The 12,018-nt window shown below is 45.9% G+C and overlaps 1 protein-coding gene across 1 annotated transcript; it reads left to right on the top strand.

The window, feature by feature from the left end:
• Positions 1–831: 831 nt before the first annotated feature.
• On the top strand, positions 832–4,422 carry LOC110315166 (gasdermin-C4-like; the record flags this gene model as incomplete). The annotated part of the gene is given in 9 exon segments (XM_021189292.1): positions 832–939; positions 1,268–1,297; positions 1,527–1,553; positions 2,366–2,505; positions 2,962–3,039; positions 3,041–3,095; positions 3,527–3,600; positions 4,143–4,370; positions 4,372–4,422. Coding segments are annotated over 9 exon segments (791 nt in total), but the record flags the coding sequence as incomplete, so codon positions are not given.
• Positions 4,423–12,018: the final 7,596 nt, after the last annotated feature.

The following is a 12,018-nucleotide window of genomic DNA, read 5'->3' as shown; positions in this document are numbered from 1 at the left end:
ATTTATTGATGACTTACAGTCTGCAGTCCAAATCCCAACAATGGTTCAGTAGTAGCTGTGAATGGAAGTCCAAGGATCTAGCAGTTGCTGAGTCCCACGCGGCAAGAAGGTGAAAGAGGGAGAGCTAGANTCCCTTCTTCCAATGTCCTTATATGGTCTCCAGCAGAAGGTGTAGCCCAGATTAAAGGTGTGTGCCACCACACTTAGGGGAGGTGACTAGGTTGGTGTGAGGTGGATATAATGGGAGGGGGCTCTGGGATGAAAGGTTCTGACTGTGCTGAGCCCAGTTATTGTCAGGTCAGGCAAAGTGCTTGGTGAACCTAAGCAATGAAAACAGATTGGAGCCGGATGTGTTTACAGGTCACTTCCTCTACCGCCTTTCTTCATGTCAGCTTGGGAGAGAAACGACACTGTGGTTTCCCCTTCCACAGGAGAAAACCAGTTTTCTCGGGAGCTTCTGGGCAGTGATATGGCAACTATTAAGTCCTTTTTGATTATGAGCTGGGGAAGGTGCTTGCTGCCAGGCCTTATGACTTGAGCTCTTTCTCCATGCTCTTCATATTTGATGGAAATAACTGACTTCCAAAATTGTCCTCTCGCCTCCGTATGTGCTCCAAGGCACACAAGCACGTGCACACATAAATAAACAAACATGATACAATACAGGTTCCATGGCCCCTGTGAAAGGGTCTGATTTATGGGACACACAGGCTGGGGCTCAGGTTGACAGCGGTCCCTGATATTTGGCTTGGGAGTGCCTGAGTGGGGTGTGGGAAGAACTCTAGGAGGTGTAACCTTACCTCAACTAACTTGAGTTTCTTTTCCATTCAGTCATTCTCCCTTCTGCTAATGCTAAGAAGAAGGCATTTCCATTGAGAGCTCTGGCTTTTGTTGAATCCATTGAAATGATAACATATCAGGAGGAAATCATTGAGATAGGTATGACATTGCTAAACCAAGATCTACCTGGGGATGGGTTTGTCGTAGGAAGTTTTTCATAAGAACAGAATTGCAAGGTGAAAAGCAAGGATGGATCAAGGAGTTTGGTGAGGAAAGGGGTAGGAAAATGGGGATATCGGGGATATAAGGACAAACACTAATTCTTTGCGGGCCAATATATTATCTCTTTCTAGGCTCGGGGACAGATGACATCTCTTCAAGTGGTGAGTGTGTCTGGTTGGGTTGGGGTAGAAAAATGGGGGTAGATATAGGGGATAAAAGGACAAACATTAATTCTGGGGTGGGCCAATATATTATCTCTTTCTAGGGTCATGGATAAATGACATCTCTCCAATTGGTGAGTGTCTGGTGGGGTTGGGGTTGGAGATCTGGGTGATGCTACTGGGCTCAGCCCTAGCCCTGGCTCTGGTTCCTGGAGGATGGGAAAGTTCCTGGGTGGACAATGTGGGGAAGGCATAGACTGGGTGTGGGGCAGGAGGTACGAGATGGAAGGAGAGACTCTCCAATGTGTGTCTCAGAACACACTGAGGATGAAGGAAGGTAACAGCTCACGTTTCACTTTAAAGGAAGAATAGAGGAGCCTGCCCATCTAGGTGTGTGTGTGTGTGTGTGTGTGTGTGTGTGTGTGTGTGTGTGTGTGTGTGTTTGAATGAGGAAATCTGGGCTTCTACTGGGAAACCATAGGCTCAGAACTCAAATGATAACTTCTTTTGGAATTCAGAAATCAGAGGTCTACTTCCACGTTCTTTTCAGTTAGTTCAACTCACGCATGCGCAATTGTGTGCACTGATGTTCACTGAGGACAAACTGGGAAGCAGACATTGCTCCAGCATGGGGAATATGAAAGAATCAGAGAGATGTGCTTGGGTCTTCCACAGTGGTCCCTCGCACTGTCACAGGTCACCCATAGGACATGTGGCAGAACCAGAAAACCCTCAAATGCAGTGCTTGGCTAATTCTTTATAGATTTCAGAGATACTGAACAATAAGTGTGGCCATTATGTTCCAGGTGACTGAGAATCACAAATACAAGGACTCCTCACCACATCCCCATTTATCACACACAGAAGCTGATCCATGAACACTGAGGATAGCCATCACCAGAGCCCAACAGAACGTTTCATTCCTGACATATCCCAGAAATGAATACTTGGTCATTTCTCCCCAACACTTGTAATAACCAGTGTTCAGATAGATTTCCATATCTACCTCCAGTGCTATGTCCCCTCCATTCACAGGGCCAATGCTTTCTGGTTTCTAGCTTCATGATAGATGCCACCCCCAGGGAGGGCTCAAGTAGGTTGTCAAGGGAGACATTTTTAGCTGCTGGAAATGGTACTATCCCAGGGATATTTAATTGAAGAAAATCTCTGACTTTCTGATTGGTGTTGCTATCTTCCAGCAGATTTCAAGTGCCTACAAAATGAAGTTTCCAAACAAACACAGCTATTGTCTGAACTCTCAAAGGATGTTCAAGAAGTTGTGTTCTCCAGTTTGCTGCACATGCTCAGTGACAAGGAAGTTGTGTATGACCTGATGAAAATGGTAAGAGTTCCATAGCTGCCTAGAGAAGATCAAACCTGTAACAGACAGTTTGGGAGACAGGGATGCAAAGACATGAGGGAGGAGGGATGTAAATGATGCTTAGGATGATGAGAAACATGGAGGGCTAGAGAGTGTGGCCTACTAGTTCTGCTCCCCATGGAGAGGTACTTAACTCCTCTGGAAATAGGCACATTACATGAGAATAGTTTTGAGCTAGATACAGAAAGCTGAAGTTACTTGAAGGAAGGTTGAAAGTTCAGGGTGTTTCTGAGCCATGTAGTGAGTTCAAAGTTGGCTTGGGCAAAGGCCTGAGACCCTGTCACACGAATGAAGAAAAAGAAGGGTAAAAGGAGCTAGGGTGTAGCTTGGTGATAAAGTACTCGTTCAGCATGTATAAAGTTATCTAGTCCCCAGCACTGGAATTGATGTTATTAAGAGAATGCCTGTCTCCTGTAGCTGGAATTGAATCAGTTGGAACTTATGGATGGTCTGGGTGGCAAAATCCTGGATGAGCTGCGAAAGGAGTCAACCACCCACCCCATCGATTGACCTAAAGGACCTCATTCTTTATCTCCTTCAAGCCCTGATTGGTAAGAATGATTTGAGGGGGAGTGTGGGGAGAGTCCTCGTGTTGGTCCTCAGAGGGCTGTGTCAGAGGCCACCTCCCCAAAGCCTTTGTACTATCATGACCCTTCACACATCATCCTTCTCTCTAATGCCAGCAAGGCTCAGAGTGATAGCAGTGCATGGACCACAGAGGAGTCCGAGGTCTAGAAAACGAGCAGTCGCCAATCACCTAACACATCCTTGGTGGAAGCTGGTTCCTGCCTCAGCTCTTAGACTTTCCAGCTCCGGGTCATGTCATTTATGAGCCTGGAGCCCATCTCAAGGGCAGGAGACCTTTCTTGAGCAGTGCATTTGACCTTCAAGTCTAAAGGGACATATTCCTGTGTCTCAGAGTTTCCCCCTCANTGGGTTTGGTAGTTCATGGTAAGAAGAAAATACATTTTCCTTCGCCCAGTGCTGAACAATACCCAACTCATTCTCCTGGCTCAGTCTGTGGAGATGTGGCTCCTCCTGCAGCAACGACAGCTGGTAAGAAACTACCAGGGACTGGCCATCCAGGGAGGGGGAAGAGGAAAGCAGGAACAGAAAGAACATTCTAGAAGAGATCAATGAGATTTCTACAAGGGGAATCAGGAACCCTCTGGGGAGTAGGCAAGTTGAGGTCCACCTTATCAGGAGCATCTCTGTAGTTGGGGAAGCCTTGGAAGAGAGGTCCACTAGGTCTAAATTAGCCATCTAGGAAGGCACCTTTGTAGGAAGTAAGGGGATACAAGTCAGTTGCACTGTTTGTTTATGGTTACCATTTGCAAATCACCTTTACTCTCCCTTATATATTTCTCTCTAAATGGAAAAGTGTGTATAGCCATATTCGTACATGTGTGCACACACATGCAGATGATACTCTTGGGCAGCATATGCTCTATTATTGCCATGTTATAGGTAAGGCACCAATGCTTAGGGCTTCAGGTCCTGCTAATTAGGTCTTTATCCTGTGTGGTTCCTGGGTGTTGGGACATATCTTACCCTGGGACCAGAGCCTGGTTTGCCCAATCTGATCATTTTTGTTCCAGGTAAAGAGCATCCTCCAGCCAAACTACAAGTATCCCTGGCACATTCCCTTCACACTGCAGCCTCAGCTTCTTGCCCCACTCCACGGTGAGGGCTTGGCCATTACTTATGAATTGCTGGAGGAGTGTGGTCTGAAGATGGAGCTGAATAATCCCAGGTCAACTTGGCATTTGGAAACCAAGATGCCCCTGTCTGCTCTCTATGCAAGCCTGTCATTTTTACAGCAACTTTCAGAAGCCCAACTCTTCCTCCAATCCCAGCCTCAGTCTTGGATACATGTGAGATATTGCACCATGGCATACACAAGAGTCGTGATTTGAGTGCATGCTTTAGGCTGGTGGGAATAAAGATGCTACAGGTCCTTTTTTTTTTAATTTAAACTACCATTGATTCACAATTCTAGAAATAATATACTTGGGTCAGATTCTACCTCCCCCCATTGTCCCTTTAATCCACCCCTTCCAAGTCCCTATTTCCCCAACAACTTCTCATTCAATATTTGTCTGGTTGATGCTTTGCTGCATTTAATTAGGGCTGTTTGCATAAGTGTGGGATTATTAATTTGAGTAAGGGTAGCCTTCCAGAGGCTACCTCCTCCCAGCAGCATTGACAGCCTATAGGTGTTTTAGGGAGGGTGGGGTTTTTCTCCATTCATGTGGAATGTTGGTGGGCTCAGGCTTGCTTAGTCTTGTGTGGGTACCCATTGCTACTTTGTGTTTATGGGTTTAGCAGCTATTCCATATCCTTACCACATCTAGGAAACAGGATGATGTTATCTGTCAAAACTACTCAAATGGTATCCTAAATAAAGATTTAGACTTTTTCCTCTAGATAAAAGAATATAAATTTTACTTTTACTTAATTGTGTGTATTTTGAGTTGTTCTGGGTGAGAGGTACTGGTGTCAGTAACTTTAAAATCAATCAGTAATAAATTGGGGTGTTTTAGGTAGATAGTCAATAGTACGATTTCTTAATACCTTTTTAGGCACGCTTCCTTATCTTATCCTCCTCCCTCCTCTGCGTTTATTTCCCTTCCCCTTTTAATTAGAGCTCCCCCTTTTCTCCATTTCCCCCTTGGATCACCCCCACCCTGCCATTTCCCTCTGTGTTGCTCTCCTAATGCTCCCCCTGCCCCCATACCCCATGGCCCCTTTTACTCCCCTGGCTTCTGTACTTGCTCCAGGACATGTACTCTCATATGAAGATTTGGCACCGAGATGCTCAAGTGAGAGAGAACATCCAGTATTTGTTTTTCTAGGTTTGAGTTATCTCACTCAATGATGATTTTTTCCCTAGTTCAGTGCGAGCCAAAGGTGGGCAATGAGGTTCGAATAACAAACATCATCAACTTCATGAAGATGTTGTATCTAGAAGTCTCCCTACCCTGAAGGGGAATGCAGGCCTTGGAAGACGACACAGTCTCAGTTCTGCCTTGCACATGTTTTTCTGAGGTTTCTCATGTTCACACCCCAGGGTCGCCTCTTTCCCTCTGTTTTAAATCAGGGTCTTAGAATATTGCCCAATCGGGACCCAAATGGCGTCCTATGTCTACCTCCCAGGTACCTTGTGTTACAGGTGGGACACAGTGTAATATCCTACTCAGTTAGCATGGGTCTGAAATCGCACACAATCACTGGTTTGGTTTGAGTTTTTCCAGATGATTCCTGCATGTGACCTTCACAGTAGGAAGATTTGCACAGATGGTTACAAGCACTCATTCTNAGGTCATTTACTTCAGCCTCTTACAAGGGAAGGCTGACATCACAAGGACTTTCTAAGTTCTGGGACTCTCTGNCTCCCACCTATTAGCTACAGGCCTAGGTGGCTGATCCCCTTAGCATGCCTACAAATGCAGGTGCCTACAGGTAGGGACCACTTTCAGAGAAAGCCTCCCTCCCATGATTGAGTACNGCCTGTAAGCACTCAGCAGACCTCATCCATTCTTCCTGATGATTCCAGGAGTTGTGTCTGAGGAAACCAGGACACAAAGAAGCTCCTTGCTGAGAACCACAGCCAGTGAGAGGTGGGGTTCAAATTCAAGTCTAATATGTGTTTTCAACACATTTGGTCAAGCCATGGAACAGCAGCATAGCCTGAGGATGCTAATGCTAATGACATGCCTTCTAAGCACATGGTCCTCAATGAGAGTGACAGTCTTCTGACCCAGATCATGCAATGGGGCAGGTAGCTGGCACAAGGACCATATATAGCAATTAAACATTTATTGCACCTGTTTTAGGCCATAAAGCTTACATCTGCATCCAACACCCAGTAACTAGGTCTTTTTTAGGTCCTAGGTGGGCAAGGGTTCTGTCTTAGGCCATGCAGGGGTGCGTCCCGCAATACTCCCGTCTTTGAATCCCCTTGCAGCCAAGAAAGGGGTGTGCATCTGGCTCACTGCACCTTAATATTCCCGTCATTGGTGACTGCATAGCTTATGGCCTTCAGCCACTATTTGGAGCCAAACATGGGGCGAATTACCTGACTCTATAGGCGCCACAGCTTGAATCAGCCTACACCCATCTACGCATGCATATCATCCACCACAGCATACCAACACATACAGCACATAGCAAAAATTCCCCAGAAGGCCATCCCTCCCCAATCCTTGAGGAAGCTGAAGGTCCTCTGGATCATCCTCATCCACTGCTGAGCTGTGACAATCTCCACGGGGTTGTTATTCACTGCAAAAATGGATGACCGTAATTCTTTCATCTTGTTCAGGACAAATTAGCTGCACGAGAAAAATTCTGAAACTGCACTGAGGTTACACAAATTCCTGACATATGTGTTATACATGACACATAGACTAATTGCTCCAGAATATCTATCTGCTCTTGGAGCAAATCCACTCTCTGATTTACTAGTAAGATTCCAGTTTTCAGATAAGAGTTAACAAGGGAGCTGAGGCAGCTGCTTTGATTTAAGTGGGAATGAGGGCAGCTGGCTCAAACATGGGTCAGGGTTCCACAACAATGGTTTACTGAAGCACCATTTTCTATTAATTCTTACCCCAAGCTAAGCAGGCTTATGGTTACACTGGAAAGTAACAGTGTCTGGAATATTCTTTGAAAGCAGAGGAAGTGGCATGCAGCAAAGGTGACAGATAGATAGATGTCACAATGAAGGCATCTTGGGGGCCATAGGTAGTTACTGACTCTTCGTTGCCCTTGCTGATCTTGAAACACTGGGAAGGCACCAACTTTACCAGGCATATTTCACCATACTGAAGCATGGTGGCTGCACTTTCTTTCACTTCCTTTTTCCCCGTTATAGAGAGGAGGTGAGGGCAAGAGAGCTGCTGAAGGTTCAGGCGGCCTTCCTCACCTAAAATTCAACTTAGATATCATGCTGGTCACTTCGTCTCCACTGTCAGATGATTCATCCCAACTTCCCTCCTCACTCTCTTGTTCTTTAGCCTTTTTTCTTTTTTGCTGGCTACTCGTTTGCCTTTTTCTGCTTCTGCTGCATGAGCCTTTATGACACCGTGGACATAGTTTTGGATGTCTCACAGGAACTGCAGTAGTCGGCCGCGGGCAATTGGGAAAGCAATCTCTTTTAAAATGCCCAGCCTGGCCACAGGAAAAGTTTTCTAACTTGGCAGCATACTTTCTACTTTTGTCCACCAGGCAAAATTTAATTAAATTCAAAATTACTAACAGCTGCACCAACACCGCTCTTATTTTCATTTTTAAAGCAATCTCCTCCTGCTCTCTTCACTTTTAACTTCGTCCCTGTGCTGGGAACTTTGACTCCGTCCCGTAACCCCGGGAGCTTAACTTGTCCCAAAAACCGGGAGCTTTCTGTTATGTCTCCTTACCGAGAACCTTATTAATTCGTCCCTGCTCCGGCATCCTTTTAAATTTGTCCCTGCTCCGGGATCCTTAAAGGCCTTATACGTACTGAGCTCATTTCTGAATTTTAAGAGTTTTCCTCATACGTGCCACCAGATGTCGAGGAACCTCCACATGCCAGCCAGCAGAGGTGGGGAAAAGACGACACATATGCCAAGGCAGGGTTTGAACAGCTTTCATAGCTTCCCACTGCAGCTTCCTTTATTCTCTCTACAGCTCACCCCAGCTCAGCTACCTCTTTATTGTGGGATCGCCCAATTTATCCCCTTCCACCCTCTGCACTCGTCTCTCACCGCTCATCATCCAGTCAGCATTCAGCACATTCTATATGCGAGCCATGAACGCAGACAGAGTGGGTGTTGATAGGCCAGTGACTCAATATCATGCTGTATGACAGTATACGTCAGGCGGCCAGCATGTAATCACTCAGGTGCGCATAATCAGGTTTTTGGTAATCAAGCAGGGAATCACAGGGCTTGGCAGTGAACCAGGGTGCCTTCTTGGCTCACAACGCCACAGCCATGGCCATGCCCGCTTCCCACAGGGCTTAAATCTGATTTGCCATTGGGTGGAGGAAGGTGAGGGGTCAGAGTAAAACTTTGAATTTCAAGTGTGGCTCCCGAATGTGAAAGGAAAATGAAAACAGGGTGTAGACTTTAACAGACTAGAGAAGCAATTTGTAATTCTCTAAACATAGATTAGCATTTTAAAAACCACAACCCTGGAATGAGCCAGGTATGAGGGTCCTATAAGGAATGACTGTAAGTCAGTAAGATCAGGAGTAGGTACAGACTTGATATTTTAGAAAGGCTGAGGGTTTGGTATTTGCATTGATGAATCAAGTCTGTCAAGAGACAATAATAGGTGGAATGTGGGTGCGTTGGGAGGGGGAGGGGTGATGGGGTGTGAGCTTCAGGATAGAATCAATGGCTGTGGCTTTGCAGATCTAGAGGCAGGAATGGGGTGGGTGCTCATAAGGAGTGTAATGGCTAAGCATGGTGGTGTTAGTGCCTTCGCCTACTCATCCCCCACTCAAAGTAGGATAGGGGAAGCAGAAAGAAGTGGAGAGTTTTGCAGCACCCATGAGCCACCACATGTATCAGAAGGGAAGAAAACCCACAGATTGAGAAGTTGGCTGTTGCCATCCTGGAGAAGAGAGAACTGGGGGAGGGAGCTAAGGCTAGGAAGGAAAGCCAAAGCAGCTTTGCCTCTCTCAGGAGAAGCTGAAGTCTACAGGTGACCAGAAAAGGGCTTTGTGGATAGAGCAGGGGCAGAGCTGGAATCCTGTGGTTCAGAAGGAGACTTCTTGTAAGGAGTCCCACGTGGCCAGAGCCGCCATGCATAGGAGCAGTGGCCTTGGCATCCAGTAAGTCAGCCGGGTGGCACCCACCAACTGCTACGCCGAGTTGCGAAGCTGAGGCTCATGTCCTAAGGCCACAGGTTAGTCCTTCAGCTGCTGTTCTGGGTGCTCTGAACACAGGTTCAGCCTGCCTCCTCCTTCTTTGGTCTCCCTGACTTGGGCTGACCCACAACCCTTAGTGTAAGCTGCCTGGCCAAGTGTCACCATTGCCCTGCACTAGGGCTCAGATTCCTCTTGTCCTCTCTCTTCTAGGTCCCAGGANGGTGATGCTGGAGGACCCAGGTGCTTTCTCTTTATTTAGACCCCATTATTATGGAAACATTATAAATTATCACTTAGTACTGTTGGGATAAAAACATATAATATACCATCTTTTTTTTTGTATTGTGAAATACTTAAAAAGCTTAATTTTCCCTTCTTCCTGTTTTAATATAAGTCAGACATTTTTTTCTGAATCCCCTCAAAGTAACTGTGGGACCTAGGAATTACCCTAGAAAAAGGTAGAGCCAACATCTCCAGACATCACCAGGGCTGTGTGCCAGGTTATCTTTTTCAGACCCCCAGTCACCCCTAGACCAGTTCCCCTAGTTNATTTTCTCCCACCCCACCCCATCCCCAACCACAGGCTCATACTACAATCAATGCCATGCCCAGCACAAATGCAACAGGTGAATACCAGAGCCCACTTCAGGGAGGTCCTGGATTCGACAGCAAGAAAGACATGATATAATGCGGCCTGAGATGAGGGGAATCTGGGGTCTCACCCTAAGTCCTTCCACATAGGAATTTATACACTCACGGGGAAGGCAAGTAGAATTCCTGCTCCTTTCTCAACCNAACTCCTCCCTCTGTAGACAACACCTGCGTCCCCAATGACTTTGGGAACGAATGAGGGGCCAGACTGAAGAGCTGTAGTGTACAGAACTAGGCCAGTGCTGAAGGTCTTCACAATTATTAACTGAGTCCTTGCAGAGATGCACTGAGGAGCCATTTTCTAAATGTAACAAAACCACCGCATTACATGGCACAGAGGGATTCAGTGGTGTTCCCAAAGTGACAGCCCTGTCACCCAGAGTAGTGTGATCCTGAGTTCTCAGAATCTGCCATTGTATAGCAGGGGGAACATGAACAGTGGTTTTAGCCAGCCGTGGGTTCCACTCTAAGACCAGAGTTTGGATCCTATCTCTGGGATGATCAGTGTGACTGGGACTGTCAGCCTGGGTTCCCAGCCTTCGTGTGACTCTTTCCCACTCAGTTTGCAGCTATCACCAAAGCCTTTCCTATCTGGCCCTGAATGATATTGTTCCTTGACTCTCAAGGAGCATGTTGTCGGTATTCTGAGGAGCACCAAGAGCCTGGTGAGAGAGCTGGGCAAGAAGGGTGAGCTGGTGCCTGTGGACAGCCTCAACAGCTCATGGCACCTGCGCCCCTTCTGCCTAGTGAGGAAGAAGCACAAACAGTACCTCTGGCCTTGGGACACACCCCTCATCCCCACAGACTTCTCCTTCCTTGATGTGATGGAGCCTGGCTACCCTCACCCAGGTATCTCCTGAGAGGCTGCTAAGGAATGAAGTGGGAATTCCCAAGGGAAGCAGATGAATATGCCAAGTCACTGAACAGGCCAGTACACCTGGGATGGAAACTACACCCTAGAAGAAGCAAGAAAGCAATCATTCAACATACCTAAAAGAAGAGAGGCACAAGAACAGGATCCCAACTCTAACAACAAAAATAACAGGAAGCAACAATTACTTTTCTTTAATACCTCTTCATGTCAGTGGACACAATACCCCAATAGAAAGACATAGACTAAAAGAATGGCTACACAAATAGGACCCAATATTTTGAAGGTTACAGGAAATATACCTCAGGGCAAAAGACAGACACTACCTCAGAGTGAAAGGCTGGAAAACAATTTTCCAACCAAATGGTCCGAAGAAACAAGCTGGAGTAGCCATTCTAATATCAAATAAAATTCACTTCCAACCCAAAGTTATCAAAAAAGACAAGGAGGGGCACTTCATACTCATCAAAGATAAAATCTTCCAAGGTGAACTCTCAATTCTGAATATCTATGATCCAAATGCAAGGGCAGCCACATTCTTTAAAGAAACGTTAGTAAAGCTCAACACACATTGCACCTCACACAATAATAGTGGGAGACTTCAACACCCCACCCTCATCAATGGACAAATCCTGGAAAAAGAAACTAAACAGAGACACATGGAAACTATCAGAAGTTATGAAACAAATGGATTTAACAGATATCTACAGAACATTTTATCCTAACACAAAAGAATATACCTTCTTCTCAGCACCTCATGGTACCTTCTCCAAAACTGACCATATAATTGGTCAAAATAAAGGCCTCAACAAATACAAAAATATTGAAATTATCAGACGCATTCTATCAGATCACCATGGGCTAAGGATGAGCTTCAATGACAACATAAATAATAGAAAGCCAACATTCACATGGAAGCCCAACAACACTCAACTCAATGATACCTTGGTCAAGGATGTAATAACAGAAGAAATTAAAGACTATTTAGAGTTTAATGAAAATGAAGCCACAACATATCCAAACCTATGGGACATAATGAAAGCACTCCTAAGAGGAAAACTCATAGCTCTGAGTGCCTCCAAAAACAAACTATAGAGAG

Source organism: Mus pahari, unplaced genomic scaffold, assembly GCF_900095145.1.
Source record: "Mus pahari unplaced genomic scaffold, PAHARI_EIJ_v1.1 scaffold_10485_1, whole genome shotgun sequence".
In the NCBI taxonomy this organism is placed as follows: domain Eukaryota; kingdom Metazoa; phylum Chordata; class Mammalia; order Rodentia; family Muridae; genus Mus; species Mus pahari.
This window is presented reverse-complemented; position numbering and strand designations above follow the sequence as displayed.